The sequence below is a fragment of the Elgaria multicarinata genome, chromosome 17 (assembly GCF_023053635.1).
Source record: "Elgaria multicarinata webbii isolate HBS135686 ecotype San Diego chromosome 17, rElgMul1.1.pri, whole genome shotgun sequence".
NCBI lineage: Eukaryota > Metazoa > Chordata > Lepidosauria > Squamata > Anguidae > Elgaria > Elgaria multicarinata.
The window spans coordinates 28,969,088-28,990,415 of record NC_086187.1 but is presented as its reverse complement, the minus strand read 5'-3'; the positions used below and the strand labels follow the sequence as shown (position 1 = coordinate 28,990,415).

General features: G+C 60.7%; 1 protein-coding gene across 3 annotated transcripts; it reads left to right on the top strand.

Annotated features, from left to right (window-relative positions):
- Positions 1-342: 342 nt before the first annotated feature.
- AXIN1 (axin 1) lies at positions 343-20,882 on the top strand. 3 transcript variants are annotated; one of them, XM_063143053.1, is made up of 11 exons: positions 343-361; positions 3,920-4,882; positions 10,486-10,626; positions 11,107-11,203; positions 11,781-11,918; positions 12,342-12,877; positions 13,416-13,592; positions 16,287-16,532; positions 17,033-17,140; positions 18,609-18,776; positions 19,480-20,882. In XM_063143053.1, exons 2-11 carry the CDS (start codon positions 4,002-4,004, stop codon positions 19,604-19,606), a joined length of 2,619 nt encoding a protein of 872 aa, XP_062999123.1. In that variant the 5' UTR covers positions 343-361; positions 3,920-4,001; the 3' UTR covers positions 19,607-20,882. The 3 variants fall into 3 exon arrangements, with proteins under 3 accessions (XP_062999123.1, XP_062999122.1, XP_062999124.1); XM_063143052.1 differs by lacking the exon at positions 343-361 and adding an exon at positions 2,489-2,568; XM_063143054.1 differs by lacking the exons at positions 343-361; positions 17,033-17,140 and adding an exon at positions 2,489-2,568.
- Positions 20,883-21,328: the final 446 nt, after the last annotated feature.

The window sequence follows — 21,328 nt, the reverse complement described above, 5'->3', positions numbered from 1 at the left end:
GCTGAGATATCTGAAAGACATGCCGAGATACGATCGTGAACATCAGGAGAAAGTTCCGGAGATGAGAGGTATAGTTGTGTGTCATCGGCATACAGGTGATATTGGAGGCCATGAGATTGAATAAGTTTACCCAAGGGCAGCATGTATAGAGAAAACAGCAGCGGGCCAAGCACCGAGCCTTGCGGAACCCCTACTGAAAGGGGAAAGGAGGAGGACGAGCTGCCGTTAGCCGACACGCTGAAAGAGCGACCCTCTAGATAGGAGGCGAACCAGTTATAGACAGAGCCACAGAGTCCAAGGTCATGGAGGGAATCTAAGAGAAGATCGTCTCCCTCACTGCCCCACACCTCAAGACCCAGTGGTAGGGGCAAGGAGCTGCTGGAGAACTGGTCTGGTGGAACAGCTCATGATTTACATGCTGGGTGCCCTGGGTTCAAATCCAGGGAAGTGGGGGAGGGGAGGAATTCCCCCAGCATGCTTTTGCCCAATGCCTTCTGGCTCCCTACTGCTGCTTTGCTGGAGAGGCCAGCCCCACTGGGCAGCATCCCAGAGGCCTCACTCGCCTTGCTCTGGGGCCCGGCCCCTGCACAGTCCAGCCTACCAGAGTGGGCAGGGAATGAATGGCTGGCCCAGAGCCCCTCACGTTGCCTGCCTGCCTGCCCCCCCCCCCCCCGAGTCCCCATCACCAAACTGAATGGCTTTTGTGAGTTCTAAGAGGCTGCCAAAGGAGAGGCCGGGTCTCCCTGGGTTTGTACACTAGCGACAATGAGCGGTGATTGGGCGCTATAGCCTCAGCTTTGCCATGGCGATGTGGGCAGGGCCCTTTTTAATTGCGCCCCTCTCATTGAAAGGAATTATTGGTGCAGGTCCAGGCATAAAGTGGTGGTGATGGGATAGGATACGGCAGCCTTCCCCAGCACGGTATCTTCAGATGTTTTGGATTACAATTCCAGCGTCCTTGACTGTGGGCCATGCGGAGGGGAACTGAAGTCGACAACATCTGGAGGGCACCCTGTTGGGGTTAGGCTGGGGGATGTCCTAACACAAGAAGCTGCCTTATACTGAGGTAGACCAGCCCTCAGTATTGCTGACAGTGATTGGCAGCTGCGGGTCTCCAGAGGACAGATTTTCCTGTCCTCCCTAGAGTTGCTGGGACCTTCTGCATGCAAAATAGGTCCTCACAGTCAGGATGCTTCTCCCCTGTAGGACCCACATTGTGCTGGGGTCCTGGGCTTCTGCCAGATCCTATATACAGATCTGAGATCGTGCACGCTCCTTTCATCCATATGGGGGGGGGGGCAGCCAAAAGATGGACTCAGGTCCCACAATGGAGGACCCCGAAGAGAGTACATGTGAGGCAGGTCCAGCATTGACCCCCCCTCCCTCTGGTTTGTTCAAATAAACCGGTTTCAGTTAACCCCGGTCGGTCCTGCCTGGTGCCAGCATTGCTGTTTTTTCGGTGCCAGGTCAAGGCTTTTCTTTTCCTCCAGGCGTTTAGCAATATGAGCTTAACCGATCCCGGATCTGTTTTTAGGTCCGGCTGACATCTTGTAGTTGTTTTGAGATGTATGTTCTTGTGTAAACTGTATGGCTTTCATAGAATCGCAGAGTTGGAAGGGGCCTACAAGGCCATCGAGTCCAACCCCCCTGCTCGACGCAGGAATCCACCCTAAAGCATCCCTGGTTTTAAATTTTGCATATTGTTTTTGTTTTAATATCCTATATATTAATTGTTTAGTATCCTATATCAATTGCTTTTAATTGTTTTAATATCCTGTATAAACGGCCCAGAGAGCTTCCGCTATGGGGCAGTAGAGAAATGTAACAAATGATAACAACAATAATAATAATAATAACAACAACAACAATAAGTGGGGGTGGTCAGTCAGTCAGTCAGTCAGTCAGTGCCGCTTGCTGCTGCTCCTCTTGGCCCTGCTGAACCCTCAGGCTGGCGCTCGCCCCGCGTCTTGGGCAAGGCAGGCGGCGGACCGGGCTTCCCCGCAGCCCCACGGGGGCTCCGTCCTCCGGTCCCGGCGGGAGGTGTGTGTGTGGGGGGGATGCTCGTCCCAGCAGCCTCGGCTGCCCTTCCTCCTCCTCCTCCTCCCTGGCGGCGCCCCCTCGGCCTGGAGCCCGCCGGGCCGCCCCTTCCCGTGTCCCGCGGCGGGCGGGCGGGCAGCAGGCGGCTCCGCGAGGCGCTCCGCGTTGCTTAGCAACCTGCCCCGGGCCCGGCCTACTGGGCCTGGGCCTGCTCCGCCTGCTGCTCGCCTGTCCCGGCTGGGGCCGCAGGGCCGTGCGGGGGCGCTGCTGAGCCGCCTCCGTCACGGGCGGCGGCGGCGGCGGCGGCGGAAGAAGGGCAGGGGAGGAAGCGAAGCAGCGGCGGCGGCGGCGGCGGCGGAGGAGGAGGCGCCAGGCCCGGCCAGGCCGAGCGGAGCCCAGCGCAGCGGAGCACCCAGCCGAGTCCCGCGCCGGCCCTGCGGCCATGGGGGCCCGGCGCCGCCCGCCTTCCCAGGCCGCTTCGCCGGGGCCGCGGCCGCCCCTCGTCCTCTTGGCGCTCTCGGGCCGACGCCGGTGAGTCGCTCGGGGCGGGCGGAGGCAGGCAAGCAGGCAGGCCCAGCCGGGGCGGGGGGCGGACGGAGGGAGGGAGGGAGGGAGGGCCGGCCTCTCCTCTCCTCTCCTCTCCTCTCCCGGAGCCCGCGCCGGCAGCCGACGGAGGCCAGGCAGGGAAGAAAGAGGCCGAGGCAGCAGCCTGCCTGCCTGCCTCGCTCGCTCGCTCGCTCGCTGCCTGCCTGGGCCCGGTGAACGTGCTTCTCGGCCTCCGGCCCGGGTTCCGCGGCTGCGCCCTCCTGCCCCCCCGCCCCGCTCTGCCCTCCGCCCACCTGACCCCCCCTCCCGGAGCGGGGCCGCTCGGCGGGTGCACACGTGCTTCGGGTGCGCGTGGAGGGAGGGAGGGAGGGAGGGCCGCCGGGGTGGCTGTCAGTGAAGGCCGCCTCGCCAGCCGTCAAACAAAGAGCAGCGTCCCCGCGGTGCACGTGTGAACGGCAGACCCTCGCTGGCGCTTCGGCCCTCGCTCCGCCTGCCGCCGCCCCCGTCGGTAGCGGGGCTCCCTTGCGAAGAGGGGGCTGGAGGAGCCGCCACCCACCCACCCAACCAGCCCCACTCCCGTGCCCCGCTGCCAGGCCCCCCTCGCCTTGGGCTGGGGGATGCTCGCCCACCGTGGCCAGGGGCTAAGAGCCGGGGCGGCCTCCCTGGGGTCCTTGCAGGCCCCTCCCCCACCCCCCAGGAGGGCTTGGAGAGGAGTTCTTGTGGCACAGCTGGGCAGGCCTAGTGGTCGTTGCGAATCCTGCGTGGAAGCCCCACGGGACACAGTGGGACTTCCCCGGGTCCCCCTGGGCTCAGAGGGGCTCCTGAGCCCACACGTTTGCCACGATGCCACTGTAGAAGATGGCAAGGAGCCCTTTCCTCCACACCCGAGCAGCCTTTCCCCCCCCCCCCCGCTTAAGACAACACACTCCTATTTTTATGCCGGTGTCCTAATAAAGTATCGCCCAAAAGATTAGAGTATCTCCCTTGGGCAATCCAGAGAATTCGTAGATTTCTTGCCCTTTCCAAGATTTAGGACCTGGAAGGGGCCCAGGCGTAAACCTCTTTTCAAGGGAAAGGGGGCCTTGCAGGTGTCTAAATTGATGTTTTAGTTGCAGGAGGATGTGGGATGTGTTAGGGCACCAGTGATTAAAGCCTGCACTGGCCACTCGCCCGTGTCACTGGGTTCCCTTAAGTCGGAGCGTGTCTTGCATCCTCCCGGAAGTCTTGCCCTCATTGCCCTGGGGCGATGCCCTCATGCCCTCAGTTCGTGGCACAGGGCTGAGAACGTTGAGAGAGGTTCACTGAGCTTTCTGACCCCCTTTTTCTGCTGTTGCAGCCGGGTTTGCATGTTCCTGCCTGGGCGCTGAGGCGGTGGCCATCCTTCTGCACTTGCTCCTGTGCCAGCAAGCGCCAGCAAGATGAGTGTTCAAGGCAAAAGTTTCCCTCTGGACCTTGGGGGAAGCTTTACCGAGGATGCTCCCAGGCCACCGGTCCCTGGTGAGGAAGGCGAACTTGTTTCCACGGAACTGCGGCCGGCCGGCCATGGATTTTACTCTGGCAAGTGCGATGTTGTCAAAACGGAGACTTCCACAGCAACGCCGAGGCGTCCGGATCTGGACCTGGGCTATGAGCCGGAGGGGAGCGCTTCCCCCACGCCTCCCTACCTGAGATGGGCAGAGTCTTTGCACTCCCTGCTGGACGACCAAGATGGCATCAACCTGTTTAGGACCTTTTTGAAGCAAGAAAACTGTGCCGACTTGCTGGACTTCTGGTTTGCTTGCAGTGGCTTCCGGAAGCTGGAGCCGTGCGACTCCAACGAGGAAAAGCGGCTGAAGCTGGCGAAGGCCATCTACAAAAAGTACATTCTGGACAATAATGGGATCGTGTCCCGGCAAATCAAACCAGCCACCAAAAGCTTCATAAAAGATTGCGTGATGAAGCAGCTAATTGACCCGGCCATGTTCGACCAGGCCCAGACGGAGATCCAGTCCATGATAGAGGAGAATACCTACCCGCTGTTCCTTAAGTCAGATATTTATTTGGAGTATACAAGGACGGGTGGGGAAAGTCCCAAGGTGTATAGCGATCAAAGCTCAGGGTCAGGGACAGGGAAGTGCCTACCTGGCTATTTGCCTACCCTCAACGAAGACGAGGAGTGGAAATGTGACCAGGACGCGGAGGAAGAGGAGTCCGGCCGGGATTCCATTCCCTCCAGTCGGCTCACCCAGAAGCTCCTCCTGGAGACGGCCCCCCAGCGCGCCACGACGGCCAGGCGCTACAGTGAGGGAAGAGAGTTCAGGTGAGACCCCGCAGGTCCCAAGTCCTCATCGCAGGCTGCCCTTGTTTAGCTCAGGCTCATTTCCTATCCGGTGAGAGGGGGGATCGCAGCGCGCGCGCTGTTTGTGGCTGCAGGGTAGCCAAAGGAAGTCTTTGGATTGGTCATGGGAAGGCTGGGGCTGGACAGGATGTGGGGCGGGCGGCAGCACCTGGTGGCTGGAATAGTCACAGGTCCCTCCTGGAAGTCACCCATCAGTCCGCCCAGCACTGCCTGGCCAGGGCCCTCTGCAGCCCTTCTCGGGCCTGCCGTCAGCGATTGCTTCGCACTGGGCTGGCTGGTGAGCTTGGCCGGGCCTTGTGCACCCCAGGGAGGGGCTGTTCCCCTGAGCAGCGGCCCCCTCCTCCAGGCTTGCAGAATGTTTATCTGTCTTGTCTAACCATGCTCAAAAAATGCAGATACACCTCCAGGTGGATAGCATGGTGAGGAATTCTCCAGAATTAGTACTTGTCTGTGTCTGACGCTTAACAAATGTATATTATTTAGCCCTTTGTTCTGCTCCTTGGTTATAACTCTGAATAAACCCTAAACCACATAAGACAATTACACATAGCAAAATTTTACAAGCCAAAAACACACACTCCTGAATCCAAATATCCCCCAGTCCCAGGCCTAAACTGGGCTGTATTTTAAAGTTGTCTGCCCCCCTTTCCCGGTCCCCCGATGTAAACAAGGAACATTAGAAACGAGTTTCTCCTCACGGAACTCCCCCTCTGCTCCTCCCCAACAAGCTCTGGAGCAGAGAGGCCTGACTCTCTTCCTCGCCAGTCTGGAGGCCAGCAGCTGAATTCTTCCACTCCCAACATGTGGTAGATGTTAGGAGTGGCCGACGCATCCCAACATGAGGCACAGCCGCATGCTCTTTTGAAAGACAGGCGCCCGGTCCACTCGATCACGGCAGCTGAAGCAAGCCCCCGTGGTTTGTGGCGGCCACCGTGCGGGCCAGGCACGTGACGGCCAGATTTCCCTGATTTCCCTTGCCTTGCCATCCGAAGCCAGGTGGCACGGTTTGTTTGGGGTGGGCAGCAACCCTCAAATGACCCATGGGCTGCTGTTGGGCTCTCTGAGGGTTGCTGTCCACCCCAGACAAGCCCAAACACTGGGTCTGGACAACATGGAAGCAACCCTAGTGTGGGTGATGGAGGAATCCCAGCCGGCATGCACGGTGGCTGCATCAAGCCAGGGTGGCTTATTTCAGTTGCCGTGAACGTGATCAACCGGCTCATTCCCTGCCCCCCTTGCTTCCCGGCAGCTTTCAAAAACCATGGAGTAACACCGCTAGAGGCTTCCCAGCAGAATGAAGTGGGGGCCCTGGTTGTCAGGCAGCCCCCCTGGTGCATCTGGAGATGGGAAGCCCTTCTGAACCCTTTGCGTCCTCTCGGTGTGCTCGTGTCAGTGGAGCGCTGGCAGCCGCTGCTGCGTTCACGTTTCAGGGGGGAAAGCATTCCTGCCGGATGCTGCCTCCGGGCTCTTAAACGGTCTCTGCCAGCCCTCCAACTGTGGGTGCGGGGCGGCCTTCGCCTAGTGAGGCCTGTGAGCCTGATCTCCTGCACTTGTCCATCTGATGGAGCAGGGGGACAAAATTGGGTTATGGGCACCTGCTGCTGAGATGGGACAGCTGCACCGTGCCAGTCAAGCTGGGGTTGTTCCGCCTACACACAGACGCCCAGTTTTTGCTCGTGGCTGCAAATGGCGGGTGTGTGCGTACGCGTGCTCCTGCCAGGCTGCCCTCGCTTCTTGTTGACTCTTTTCAGAATCCCTAACGAAATCCAGAGATAGCCATTTCAGGGTGAATGCAAAGGAAACCTGCTTTCTGTTCCAATCCTGGTTTCCAAAGCCGGCGAGAGAGAGGAGGCAGAACCTTCTGCCCCCCCCCCTTGCGGGTCCAGGAGCCCCACCCTTCCCTTTCTCAGATGCTTCCTCCATCATCACCATCTCTTGGCACAGGGGGTGCAGTGGCCCTGTGCAAGCAGCGTGCCGGCAGCGCCGTGGCGCCTTCTGCTTGAGGCAACGGCTGGGGACCAGAGCAGCGAGCTTCCGGGCTGTCTTCCTCCCAAATGCAAACAAGCCAAACACACAACATCTGACCTGCTGTGCGTTTTGTTTTGAATTTCATGCACTGTAATCATCTCAAGAGGTTTAATTTCAGGGTGCCTGCAAGTGCCTTGTCAAGAGGGACAGCTTAAGCAAAGTATTTGTCATCGTGCAGAATGTGGCAGCACTCTACTGTCCGCCTAGCACAGCCTTCCTCAACCTGGGGCGCTCCAGATGTGTTGGACTACAACTCCCAGAATGCCCCAGCCAGCTGGCTGGGGCATTCTGGGAGATGCAGTCAAACACATCTGGAGCGCCCCAGGTTGAGGAAGGCTGGCCTAGCACAATTCCATATGGGAGGATTTGACCCAGGATGGGTCTCAGCACTTTTCCTCCTGCAGACTTGTTTCTCTCTCTCTCTCTCTCTGTCACCTGAGGGCGACCTCCTGATGCTGCATTTCTATTATCAGAGGATCAAAACACAATTTGGCCCCACGTGCTGCATCCCAGAAGGTCCCTTGTAAATCAGGAATGCAGCACAATAATACCTTTCCCATTTACCTGCAGCCTTGGCTTGAGAATGCCAATTTCCGCATAAATGCCTTGAGCGTTTTGCAGTTTCATTTCCCTTCCTTGTTCTGTCAACCTCCTACCTTTCCTCCATCATGGCCTTCAGGGCGGTGTGTTTGGTGCTAACCCATCCAAGCCCTGACCGGACCCAGGCCTACTGAATTCTGGCAACGGGGCCACGTCAGATGCCTTCAGACCAGAGCCTTGGTCTGCCATGAACTTACATTGTGCGGCCAGCGATGGGATGCAAGAGGCATCTGTGGCTTTCTAAAAAAAATAAGCGCTCCAGGAGAGAGAGGGAGAGGGAGAGGGAGAGAGGATGCGTATTAACTCAGAGGTGGACCTTGCTTTTGCAGAAGCTACTCAGCTTCATCTAAATAAATGCCTGCTCGTGCCTCTCCAGGCTTCCAGCTGGTCTGCCGTGAGCGTGGGATCCGAAGCTTCTGCCCTGCCCTCTCTCCCTGTGTTCTCGCTGTGGGGCTGCCCCGCTTGGAGACAGCATCACGCCCCCTGCTGCCCCTCAATTGTGCACCAAATGTGTGTGCGGTAAAAGCAGAATGCAGAATGGAGTGTTTGGGGACCGGGAGACGGGCGTGGACCTTTCGCCCCGACTCTTTCCCCAGCCAGAGTTTTGCTCCTTTGCTTTTGTACCTCAGAGGAAGCTCAGCGGGTCCAAAACAGCCCAAAGGTTTTGCGAACTGGACTTGGCTGAAATGGGGGAAAGGGCCACGGAGTCGAACTGCCTTGCAGGCAGGGCGGGAGTGAGTGAGCTGAGAGGCCCGTTGTTGAAACTGTTGGGATTCTTTCCAGGCTCTGCAAAGAGAGCCCAGCTTCCAGAGCTTGGAGCATGGGATGAGAGCCCGGCCCTTGTCGCTGGCAATGCCAGCTTGGGCCTGTGGAACATCAGAAGCTGCCTGAGACTGAGTCAGACACACACACACCCATCCCACCCTGATCCATCCAGCCCAGCATTGTCGACACTGGCCTGGACGGTGCCCTTCTCCTCCTCCTCCTCCTCCTCCTCCTCCTCTCTCGGACCTTTCTGGCTGTGGCTGAGCCGTAGGTCCGACGCAGTCTCATCCCTCCGTGAAAATGCCGGAGCGTTTCTGTGGGCTTCCACAGCTCAGGGCGTGTTCTGAACAAGCTTTGCCAGGGACGCCCCTTGGAAGGGGCATTCCTGATGCAGCCGGTCTCTGGTTGCAGCTGCCAAGCAGGGCCCTTGGGCAAGCAGGGGCCCTCCGGCTGCTTTGCGTCGTCGTGCGTGTGACCAGCACTTCCCTTTGGCATGCGTCATGGGCTGGGATATGTGCGTTGGTGGAGAGCTGGTAGCATCGCATGCTTCCTCCATCACTACCACCACCACAGCCAGAGCCGGCCCCTTGAGCCGCCTGCCTGGGCTAGAAACAGCGGCGAAAGGCTTTGAAGCAGGAAGGCCGGGCTAAAGCTGCTCATATAAATGCCACAGAACGCGATCTGGAACAGTTTGCCCTGTGTGGGGATTCTTTCCTTCCTTCCTCTTATTCATAGAAATAATGTATTCCAGATGAAACGTTCCCTGGAATTTGTGTTAATAAAGAGGAACCCTTCCATGGCTGGCTGCCCTGAGCTGGGAATGTTGGATCGGGAGATCTCGCGTGAAGTCTCGCCTCGAGAAGTCCCAGGGCGGCCGAGTGCGGAGCAAGACAGGAAGGCGGCCGTCAGGCACGCCAGGCGCCCCTTGGGGCAGAATGCGCCCCTCACCTCCCCCCTGGGCCGGCTCCCTCTCAGGAACCCAGCCCGGTCTAGTGCTTGTGGGCCTGCCAGAGAGAGTATAAGGAACTTCCTGACTGTTAGAGCAGTATGACAATGGAACCAGTGGCCTAGGGAGGTGGTGGGCTCTCCCACACTAGAGGCCTTCAAGAGGCAGCTGGACAGCCACCTGTTGGGGATGCTTTAGGGTGGATTCCTGCATTGAGCAGGGGGTTGGACTCGATGGCCTTGTAGGCCCCTTCCCACTCTGCGATTCTATGATCCTCTGATTCTAAGAGCCCTGCTAGATCGGACCAAGGGTCTATCTGGGCCAGCATTTTGGTTGCACGGTGGCCAACCAGCTGTTTCTATGGGAAGGCCGCAAGCAGGGCAGGAGCACGACAGCGCCAGATTCTCCCCCCCCCCGCCCCCACCCCGATCCCCTTTTTCAAGAGGTGGGGTTACACGGGCCGTCTTCCAGGCCTCCTGGTACAGAGGCTGATCTTAGGGGCATGTTGCATACGTTGGTTAGGACAACGCCAGAGATTGCATATTTGAGTGTTTTAAGAACTCTAGGATGGTCTCACCCTCTGGGGACTTACTAACTTTCAATTTGTCCATGAAGTCGAGAATGTCCTCTTTTGCACTGGTGTTTGCTGCAGTTCCTCAGTCATTTAAGGAACCAAGAAATGTAATCAGAGGGTGTTGTAATAATGGGTGACTTCAATGAACGCCCCCCCCCTCGAAGTGCCTGCCTGAACCTAGTTGTGGAAGCAGGAGGCAGGCAGAGGTCCGGGGTTGACTGCTGCCCTTCTCTGGGCCTGCTGAGGAGCCTCTCCAGAGCCTGAGTGCTGCAGGGCCATTTTCCCTGGGGAGTGATGCTCAGGTGCGCATGAAGCCGCTGCTCCCTGGGGCCTTGTCCAGGGCATCTGAGGCTCTGAAGGGGAGGGGGAGGGGCTGGGGCCTTTTGTCTCCAGCCCCTGAGTTCTGCCCCTGGAAGGGGCTAGAGCTGCCCCGGTCTTCCCTTCGGGAGGCAAATGCCCAGTTCCTGGTCCCTCTAGTTGCACTCGGGGTGGGCCGAGGTCTGCATTTTGGCAATTCCGTGCCTGAGACCCTGCGAGGCTCCCTCGTGCCTCCTCCTAAGGAGGCTGCGTCTCTCTCGCTGCCTCGGCTGGCGGGACCTGGGCTGCGCCCGGTAGCCTCACGTCCGCCTCCCTCCCCGTTCTCCTTCGCAGGCATGGGTCTTGGAGAGAGCCGGTTCACCCATACTATGTCAACACAGGCTACGCCCTGGCACCGGCCACCAGCGCCAATGACAGCGAACAGCACAGCATGTCCAGTGACGCAGACACCCTGTCGCTGACGGACAGCAGCGTGTGAGTACTACTTCTCCCGCCCCGGGGGCGGTGGTGGCCTTGGGGGGATGGCAGGGGGAGCCAGGGCCGTGCACCTCTGTGTCCTGGCTGAGGGGTGGGTGGGTCTCCAGCAGCAGGGCCAGGCCAGGCAGGGTCAGGCGCTGCTCAGTTGCTCCCCGAGAGGCTTGGCTCAGGAGAGGTGGACGTGCCAGGGAAGGGGCCGGCAGGGCGTGGGGGGGGGAAGCAAGGCTAAGGCCAGTCCGTCGCCTGGGAGGCTGGGATGCCTCCTCCCCCCCCCCTCGGGACCTGCCCTCAGAAAGAGCAGCTCCCACGCACGCCAGAGACAGAGTGGCCCTGGCCTGGGCCTGTGGCAGCCACCCTGTGCGAGAGCCCGCAAGCCCTGCCTGCACTGGTGTCCTGGGCCCCCCCCCTTCCTCCTCCTCTGGAGCTGATATTCGTTGTGTGTGTGTGTGCGTGCGTTGTGTCGCTTCCTCTTGGCAGAGATGGGATCCCGCCGTACCGACTCCGCAAGCAGCATCGCCGAGAGATGCAGGAGAGTGCCAAAGCCAACGGACGCGTGCCGCTACCTCACATTCCTGTAAGCCACAGGACCTCCCCCCACCTCCCGCACTCCCCTTCCTGGGCAGGTGTGCAGGGAGGGGCCTCGGCTCTCTCTGCTCCCCCCCCCCCCCCCGGAGAGGGGCCGCTGCCAAGCAGGTGATGGCAGCCTTTCCCCAGCCGGGACCCTGTGGATGCTTTGGGTGGGAACAGTCCTGTCACTATCCCTCACCATTGGTCTAGGTGGCCAGGGATGATGGGCTAGGTTGAAATGGTGAATGCCGGTCTCCTTGCTCAAGCAGAAACGAAGGCTGATCGTGTGATGGTTGTACAGGGCGGCTTTTGGCTGTTACATCTGCGATACTCTCTCCTGGGCTTCAGCCCTGGAGCAGGGGTGCAGCTATTTTTAACTATCTTTGGGGTCTGAACAACCCTGGGCCGAGGCTTTGGCAGCCGCTTAGGGGTGCAGACTCCCTCCCTGCCCCAGGGACTTGCCTGCCAGGCTGCTGTCTCCCCCCCCCCCCCACACACACACACTTTGGGACAAGATCGCCTCCCTTGATGGCTCGGAAGAGCTTGCTGTGCTAAGTGGCGGAGTGTGTCTGTGTCTTCCGCAGCGTACCTACCGAATGCCAAAGGATATCCACGTTGAACCACAGAAATTTGCTGCTGAGCTGATCAATCGCCTGGAGGAAGTCCTACGGGACCGGGAAGCTGAGGCCAAGTTGGAGGAGCGCCTGAAGCGTGTCCGAGCGGTGAGTGGCAGCTGCCAGCTCCCCACCCCCACCCATCCGCTGCTTCCGGGGCAGCAAGGCGGGTGCTCTGGGCCTCCGGCCCCGGCTGAAGGGACACCCCTGGGGTGGGGGGCCTTGGTTTCCCTCTTTGCTTTTGCAGCGCTCTGCTCTGGTTGGGCTGGGCAAAGGGCCTCGTCGCCCTCGTCCCACGCGGGCTTCCCTTCTGGAGGGGGCTGCATAAGGAGGCGCGTTTTGCAGGGGAAGGAGAGCAGCAGCAGGGGAGACAGGCCTTCTGGAGGGAACCCCCCGGGACTGCTGCTCTGGGCTGTGGGGCAGTGCGGGCCCTCCCCTGGGCCAGCTGTGGACCCCTGTGGGGGGAGGCCCCCCTCCCAGGCATCCAACTGTGCCCTGCTGCCCCCTGAAGCGCCCGTTGTCTCCTGACAGGAGGAAGAGGGGGAAGACGCGGACGTCTCCATGGTCCCCTCCGTGGTGAGCCACAAGCTGACTCCCACGCAGCTCTTGCCCCACTTTGCCCCCCGCTACGCAGAGATGCAACTGCGGGACGCTCACGAGGAGGACCCGGAGAGCATCCTGGACGAACACGTCCAGCGGGTGATGAAGACGCCGGGCTGCCAGTCGCCAGGCCCTGGCCGCCACTCCCCCAAGCCCCGCTCGCCGGACAGCAGCCTGCCCGGCAAGCTGCACGGCCTGATGGGCGCTGGGCCGCCGGGGCATGGGAAGCACCCCGCCAAGGCGGGGCTGAAGCTGGACGCAGCCAGCCTTTACCACCACAAGCACGTGTACCACCACCTCGTCCATCACCACGGCGCCCTCAAGGCCAAAGAGCCGGCGGAGGCGGAAGCCGGCCAGCGTGGGGCCGGCGCCTTCGCCTGGGCGGTGGATGCTCACGGCTGCTCCCCCAAGTTGCGGGCCTACGGGGATGGCCTGGGCCCCGGCCCCTTGGACGCCTCGGCTTACAGGTGAGGTGCTGGGCAGCTGGGAAGGAGGGAGGGAGGGAGGGAGGGAGGGAGGACTTGTGACTGGGGAAAGGCCTGGAGGAGCGTCTGCTGCCACAGGCCACGTCGGCCACACGGCCAGGCTCGTGGCTCAGGATGGTGTGAAGCGCCCCTCTTGGCAGGCACACCTGCACGTGGCGGCTGGGAAAGAGCAGGAGGGGGCAGCTCCTGGGGGTCGCGCCGGACACGGCCGGCCTGGCTAGGAGGCCCAGGACTGAGGGTGTGGCTGGCTGGCTGGCTGGCTGGCAGCTCTCCCGAGCCGCTTCTGCGGGCAGTGCTGGGTCACCGGCATCTCCCAGGATCCAGGCTCGGCCTCGGCTGCTGCCATGCCAGAGGGCCGCCACTTCTGCCCCGGGGGAAGCCTGATGGCCCTGGGGGAGCAGTGCCCAGCCGTGGTTCCCTGGGGAGGTTGCGAGGCACCGCCCCCCCCGTGCTCCACTCTTCCTCATGCAAGCAGCTAGTGACAGCTGCTGACACGGCCCCCTCCTCCTCCTCCTCCTAGCGGGAAAGCCGGCCTGCTGTCAAAGCGGAATGTCAAGAAAGCGGATTCAGGGAAGAACGACGGTGCCAGCTACGATGTGCCGGGCTCTCCGGAAGACGTGGAAAGAAACCATAAGATCATGCAGTGGATCATTGAGGGCGAGAAGGAGATCAGCAGGCACAAGAAGACGAATCACGGGTGAGCGCGGCAGCGGGGGAAGGAGCCCGGCAGCGAGGGGGGCGCGAGGCGAAAGGCGGAGCTGGCCCCGAGTCGCCAGGGCGCCGTTGCCACGAGCGAGGCAGGAGCCTCCGAAACTCCCCAGCCCAGAACCTACGGAGAATTTGGCGGCTGGATCCAACCAATGCCTCCCTGGCCCCGTGTCCCACCCTGGCCAACCAGGCACCGGCAGCTTCCTGGTCGCCTTGGCAGGCTCGGAGTGTGTGTGTGTGTCCTCTGCAGGCCTGTGTCCGCGCGCCCTCCGGGGCCCTCATTGCCCCAAATGCCCTTGCCCTGCTCCCCCTCTGCCCCTGCCCCTCTTCCCCCCGGAATCTGCCTCTGTACACACTTGGCCCAGGTCCTCCTCCACCCCTTCTCCCGCACCTGCGTCGGGGCTGAGGTGGAGCCTCCGGGCACAGCGCGGCTCCTTCTGTGCTCTTCCATCTCCGGCTTATGGTTGCTTTATCGTGCGTTTAAAACAGTGGCTCCCAGTTAGCTAAGTCCTGCGGACCCCTTTCAAATGCCAAGCCATGGGCCCACGGCTTTTGAAAATTTTGCTATCTCTATGGTAGGTACCTGTGCGAAGCAATGTTTTGGAGAGAATAAGAGGTAGCCTCTAATAAGCAAAGGATTTTAGGTAAACTAAAAAAAACAGACCATAAAATTTTGTGATATTACCACGCAGAAATGACAATGATTTAGTTAGGAATATAAAGACGAATTTAATTTTACTAACGTCTAGTTTACAATTGAACAAATTATGACACGTTTAGCAGCTACTACACCTAAATGTGATGGGAGAAATCCTGCCTCTTTTTGTCCCGAACAATCCCTTCCACATCTGGTTCAATATTTCGATGGCCTTGTAGGCCCCTTCCAACTCTGCTATTCTATGATTCTATGATCCTACTTTTAGTCTCAAATCTGGATCAACATTGAGCATATTTTCTTTTATTAAAATGCGGACCTTGCAGAGCGAATATGTGAATGCTGCCACGGACCCCCTGGGTGGGTTACGTGGACCCCCTGGGGTCCACAGACCACCAGTTGGGAACCACTGATTTAAAATATTTACGTAACTACCCTTCATTACCAAACCACAAGGTGGCGGCGTACAAAATGCGTTAAAACGACAGTTAAAATATAATGCTAAAGCTGGAAACCAGGACCTCTGCTAAGCGAAGCGTTGAAACCACCCCCAGCCCGGGGGATCCAGGCGCATGTGCAGCAGGGTGCCCTACGTGCCGCCACAGAATTGGCCCCTGGGGGAGTGCCAAAGGCATGGGCGGAAGGGGCCCACACTGGAAAAGGCTCTGCTCCTGGTTGCAGTCCAGCTGTTCCTGTGCAGGTGATGGGGTAACCCAGCGCCCCACCCCCACCCCACCCCTGTGATCGGAGGAGGCGCTCCCTCGCGGTTTAGGGCCTCCCTTGTCGGTCACGTCGCCTTGGGCCCGGCCCAGTCATAGTGTGGCCATTCAGATTGTGAGCGCCTCAGGGCAGGTGCTTCCTTGTGTTCCTCTCTTCAGCCTCGTGGGCGTGGCGGGCGCTGTGCAGAGGACTGCCTGGGGGCGGCTGCTCTGTGCTTCCTTTGTGGGGGCAGAGAGGTCTCCAAGGCCACGTCTGGGTCTGTGTGTGTGTGTGTGTGAGAGAGAGCGAGAGAGGGGGGGGGCACACCAACTTGGAGTCGATGTGTTTGGACTGTGCCCAGCCTCGAAACATCGGCGATGGCCATGGATGTCCTCAACAGCTGAGGTCCAGCAATCGCCTCCTCCCACGCCAGGCTGCCCGCACCCTCAGCCCTCCCCTGCATGCCCCAGATGGTGCAGGCTCCATGAATTTGCAGATGAACTGCCTGTGTGACGCGTGTGTCATTGAGCAAGAAGTGTGCGTGCGCTTGTGTGTGTCGAGTGAGGGAGTGTAAAGTGTGGATGTCTGTTTGCAGAGGCCTCAGGTGAGGATTCATCTGTTGTCTCCTCAAACGGCCTGCGGGGGAAACTGTTTCACTTGCACTGGTTGAATCTGGGAGTTACGATCTCACCGTTACTCAAAAAATTAACGAATTCTGCCTAGCAGGAAAATGGAGGCTCCCAACATCGAAGACCGGGGGTTACGATTTGCACATATTGGGGCCCAATGAAGGACCTTGCTGCCAGGGGAAAAGGCACCCAGATATTGGGGCACTTGGCTGACAGGTGTCAATCTGGATACTGTTTTATACTGTTGTTTTTATATTTTTGATGGTTTTGAATTTTGTATACTTTTTTTTAATGTCCACTGTTTTTAACTTATATACTTATTTATATACTGCCCCAGAGAGCTTCGGCTATGGGCCGGTATATCAATTAAATAAATAAATAAATGGAGAGGGAGGTGAGAGGGGGCCTTCTCTGTGGGGCTCTTTGCCCCACGGCTGCCTTGGGTCCCCCTTTCATGCCCCCCACCCCCCGTGCAGGTGGGTGCTAGTTTGATCGGGTAGCCACGTTTCCATCCAATGCCTCGAGTTTTATCTGCTGCGCCCCTCTCTGTCCCTCTTCTCTTGAACGTGTATTCCTGTGCCTCTTGGACCGTTGCCCTGTTTCCCGGTTCTTTCCACATTGTCATGGGCTGCCCCGAGCGGTATGTAAAGCCACCCCAGGAGGGTGTGAAACGTTCTCTGCTTGTTTGTTCCCCAAATAGTTCTTCCGGCACGAAGAAGCAGCTGGCTCACGACCTGCCCCGGCCGGCCTCCGTCGAGCGCCCTGTGGCCGTCCACCCCTGGGTCAGCGCCCAGCTGCGGAACGTGGTGCAGCCTTCGCACCCCTTCATCCAGGACCCCACCATGCCCCCCAACCCTGCCCCCAACCCACTCACTCAGCTGGAGGAAGCCCGGCGGCGGCTGGAAGAAGAGGAGAAGAGGAGCGCCAAGCCCCCTGCCAAACAGCGGTACAGTGGCCGGGGGGCGGGGGGGGAGCTCTGCTCAGGTGGTGGGGGGCTGGGGAGGGGGGCGAAGAGAGGAGGAGGAGGAGGAGGAGGAAGAGGAGGCTCATCTCTGCGGTGCTGCATCTGCCCAGCTGCCGCCTTGGCCAGGCGAGAGAGCATGGAATGGACAGTTGCTCCTTGCTCTCACTGAAGCTCTGCCTGGGTCTCTCCCTGAGCCATCGTGGCCTGGAGGCAGAGGCCCCTGCTTATGGCTCCCCCCCCCACTGCCCCCCTTGGCTTCTTGTCGTTTGCATGAGTTTCCCCTAGAAGGCTTGACTGTTTTCCGAGGGGGAGGAGGAGGAGAGCGGGAGAGAGAGGTGCAAGGCTGTGTGGACTGTGCCCCCTCCCGCCTGGGGTTCCCTTGTGGCCCCTTCTGTGGGGCAGGGAGGAGCGATGGTCGGCTGGGCTCCTGGCCTGCCCCCCATGAGCAGGAGGCTCCTCTAATGTCTCAGGTTATTCTTCAGGTATGTTCAAGAGGTTATCCAGCGTGGGCGCTCCTCGGTCAGGCCAGCTTGTGTGCCAATGCTGAATGTGGTGCCCGCCGTCTCCGACCTGGATCTCTCCGAGTCTGAGTATGTGCTGCAGCTCTTCCCCTCCTCCTCCCCTCCCCCCCCCCGTAGCTCCTCTCTAGACCCCCTCGCGCGCCTGGGAGGGGCTGCCGGTCGGGGTCCTTTCAGCAGCACTGCAGTCCTCATGGGGCTTGGGGGGCGCTCAGGCTCCTCCCCAGATGGGGCCACGACAGGGCCACGTGCTTCTGTGAAGCAGCTGGCGTCATTTGGGGGCAGAACTGGAGAGGGGGGCAACCTTGAGCCCCCTGTCCGAGCCAGGCGCCTCTGTTCCTGTCTCCAGAGGATCCCGGCTTCGTCCTTCGCGGCATGCTGTCCCACAGCGCTTCGATCCCGTGGGGGCGGGGACTTTGGGCAGGCGGGTCTCTGTGGGGCTGGTCCCACGGCCTGCCTTTGGGGGACGGCGGCTGGCCTGACGGGCAGACGACTTCAGCCCATTGCACTGGCTGTGGATCAGCCCCGGGAGCAAGGTGGCCGTGGCGGCCCGAATCCTGTGCGGAGGTGCCGGGGAAGAGGTGGGCCGGGGCCATGCAGAGATCCTGCACGCATGCCTATGGGGGCCCAGCTGGGCTGGCGCCGCCTGCCTGCCTGCCTGCCTGCCTGTGCTTCGGCCCTGCTCCCAAAGGAATGCTTGGCAGCCGCTGGGGTCTGTGCAGGCTTGTCCTGAGAGGCTGAGCCCATGGGCGAGCTGTTTGGGGGGCCCTTGAAGGGCGTCGTTCAGCCGGCCGGTGTCCGGGATGCGTCAGGGCCCCAGTGGGGTCGGGGGGGGCGCAGAGCACAGATCTAGGAGTGCAGGTCTTTTTTGGAGCTTCTTTGTGTAAATGAAGAAGCCCCCCCTCCCTGAGTTTTTTGAGCCAGGCATTACAAGACCAGGAGGTGGGGCTGGGGCCCCCTCCCCAAGACAGGCCCAGCTCCCCGTGGGAGGGGGAAGGCCCTTTGCACAGGCTGGCCCTCCCCGATGTGAAGGGGCCCATGGGGCCGGCAGCCACAGCGAGCAGCAGACGCGAGCAGCAGACGCAGGGTCCACCGTGATAAAAGCCCCCTCAGCGTGTGTGTGTGTGTGCGTGTGTGCCTTGCAGCTGCGGAAGAGCGACCCCCCCGCCCCGCCCCGCCCCGGCTAGATGGCCTCCGGGCAGCAGAGTAGCGCTGTTGTTTCCCTCCCCCAACAACAACGCCAGTTCCACCGGGATCGGCCCTGGCTCCCGGCTCTCCCCACGCCCCCCCCTTTGCCTTTGCCATCTTCTTGTGGGCCAACGTGGCAGTGCAGGTTTCTCTGCCCTGTGACGTTCACAATCCCTCCTCCTCCTCGTCCTCCTCCAGGCCTCTGGGATTGGGGAGGCAGGTTTCCTTCTGCAGGCTCATGGGGCATCTCTTCCTCCTCCTCCACACACGGCTTCTCCCCGCAGTCCGAGGCAGCCCAGCCAGGCTCCCTGGCAACGCCGTGTGAAGGGCCCGCTCTGTGTTTGCCCCCTAGGATGAAGCCGCAGAAGAGGCCGGGCGGCAGCTCCTCGCAGCCCTGCGAGAACATCGTTGTGGCCTATTACTTCTGTGGGGAGCCGATCCCGTACCGCACCCTGGTCAAGGGCCGCGTGGTCACGCTGGGCCAGTTCAAGGAGCTGCTCACCAAGAAAGGGAGCTACAGGTAAGGGCCGGGCAAGCGAGGCCTCTTTCTCTCTCGCACCCGTGACGAGCGCCCCAGCACGCTGCCTCTCCTCTGTGGGCGGGCTGGCTCCCTCCTCGGCGGGTGCTTCTGTCTAGCTGTGGCCTCAGGCCTCGGCCCAAGCGACACCTCCCACAAGCAGGTTGTAGGCGGGCGAAGGCTACTTGGGAGGCAGGTGGCTGCTGGGAGGGGCTCCGAGTGGCTTTAGTGGGCATCATTCCCAGAGGTGGTGGGCTCTTCTCCCACACTCGGGGCCTTCAAGAGGCAGCTGGACAGCCCTCTGTCAGGGATGCTTTAGGGTGGATTCCTGCATGGAGCAGGGGGTTGGACTCCATGGCCTTGTAGGCCCCTTCCAACTCTGCGATTCTAGGATTCTGTGAGAGCAACCCCCTCCCTCTCAGATGATGTGGCTGAGGGGTCACAGCCAGGGGCCCGACCCACAGTAGTCAGGACCCAGGGAGGTGTGGCACTCCAGCAGGCCCTCTTGCAGAAGGGGGAGCATTGCCTTGCTGTGCCGGGGCTCGGGCGAAGTGCTGGTGCCAGTGGCTTCCAGCGGGTTCTAGGCCAGGGCTGCCCCTCGTTCTGAGGCGTCCCGGGCTGGGCGGCGCCAGCAACGCCTCGCAGGTGGCCAAGGGTGGCTCTGAGGCAAAGGCTCCCCGTGACGCTCTCCGTCCCTGTTTCGCAGGTATTACTTCAAGAAAGTCAGTGACGAGTTTGACTGTGGCGTGGTGTTTGAAGAGGTGCGAGAGGAGGAGGCCGTCTTGCCCATCTTCGAAGAGAAGATCATTGGGAAGGTGGAGAAGATTGACTAGGCCTGAGGAGGAGAGGACCGAGGCCGTCGGAGACGGGGGGCAGCCCCGGCTGAGCCGAGGGAGGGGCTGCGGCCGGCAGCGGTGGCACTCCGGGGGGCGGCCCTGTGCCCCACCCCTCTGGCCTGTGGGGCGCTCCCAGCAGCCTCCGCTCGGCCCAGGGCCGCGGCTTCCTGTGTGGCACGACCGCCGACGCAAGCTCACATCCTGGAAAGAAACTCTCCTGGCGGGGGACTGGGGTGATCCGGGGCTCTTGACATCAACACCCGAGGAAGCTGGAGGAGGCCGAAAGCGTGCAGCTCTGTTAGGGAGGGGGCAGCCAGGCCGGTCGAGCGGGCCCTTGGTTCATGCACGTGTGTGCGTCGCTCTCGCCCCCCTCCAGCCCCAACCAGGAACACTGCGCAGGGGTTGATGCTCGGGGCAGGCTCCCTCCGGCCCCTGGGTCTCCGCCTTGGCCTTCCCCTGCCGGGCTTCTTCTTCTCCTCGCGTTCTTGCTGCTGGCTTGGGGCTGGAGGGGCAGGGCCTTGGAGAGAGTGGATTTGGGCTCTTAGAACGAAGGGGGTGCTGGTGTGTCCTGGCGCCGCCCACTTTAGAGACGAGGTGTTGCCAGCAGTTTCTGAGCAGGGAGCGCTTTCCCACCTGCGCACAGCCCTTTGGGCCTCCTTACGCCGCGTGGAACCGCGTGTCTCTGTCAGTGCAGTTGGCATTTCCCTGCCCCCAAGGTGGTGGCTGACCGCTAGCCCCTCCCGGCCTCCCTCCCTGCCTCCCCAGGGCTGGGCTGGGGGCTCCCACTGCTCCACCCCCAGCTCTGTGCCTCTGGCTACTGCCACGGCTGCTCTGGGCACTTTTGCCTCGTCCTGATGGGTCTCCAGGTCTCCCTTGGCACGGGGGTTGGGGTTGGGCAGCCCGATACCCACGCCTTGTGTACGTCACCGAGTGCCTTCAAACAGAACTCCCTCCTCCTCCTCCTCCTGCGTGGTCATAAGAGCACGGCTGACCCGTCCCGTCCCCCCACACCACCACCCCTCTCTGGGGCCCTGCTTGCGTTCCACATTGGATGAGGTTTTTAACGCGTCCTTGCCCGGCCGTGGCGGGTTCTTCATTTCCCTTTTTTTCTGAAGGGTTCAATTGTAAATATGTATATTTTCTAAACGTGGCGCCAGCCCCCGGGGGCTGGGCGTGTGGCTGGCATCTCCGGAACATTTTTCACATGCTGACTTGTACAATTTATCTTTTCAAAGGTACTTGGATAATAATGGAATAAAACCCCATGTTCGAATGGCTGCCGTGCGCGTGGTCATCCAGGGATTCGGCAAGGGCTGGGGTGTGTGTGTGTGCGTGCTTGGTATCCCCTTCCTTCCCCCACTCCCATGACTTAATTTGCAATGGGGGGGGGCGATCTGCTTCCGGAGGGATGGAAGGAGAAATGGTTTATGGGACCTTCCCAGCCAGCATGCTGCTTGCTGGGGGTCTCTGATCTGCTTAGCTCTGCGTAGCGGGTTTGACCCCGGAAGCCTGGTGAGGCCTTGTGGGGGCTCCCGCAGCCGTGTCCTGAGTGGCCGCGCAGCTCAGGGCGCTCCCACAGCTCCAGGACACAGTGGTGGGGGCACGCTAAACTCCTCCCCAGGCTTCCGGGGTCAAACCCACTACCCTCTGGTGTTTCCCCTCCCAGACAGCTGAGCGTGGTCCGTGGCACGTGGGCCGTTTGTTCTGTCCTGCCTTGGG

Coding starts and splice junctions, on each gene's coding strand:
- AXIN1 (XM_063143053.1), top strand. CDS start 4,002: ATGAGTGTTCAAGGCAAAAGTTTCCCTCTGGACCTTGGGGGAAGCTTT. Junction 10,627..11,106: donor TCGCTGACGGACAGCAGCGT/GTGAGTACTACT, acceptor TCCTCTTGGCAG/AGATGGGATCCCGCCGTACC. Junction 11,204..11,780: donor TGCCGCTACCTCACATTCCT/GTAAGCCACAGG, acceptor TGTCTTCCGCAG/CGTACCTACCGAATGCCAAA.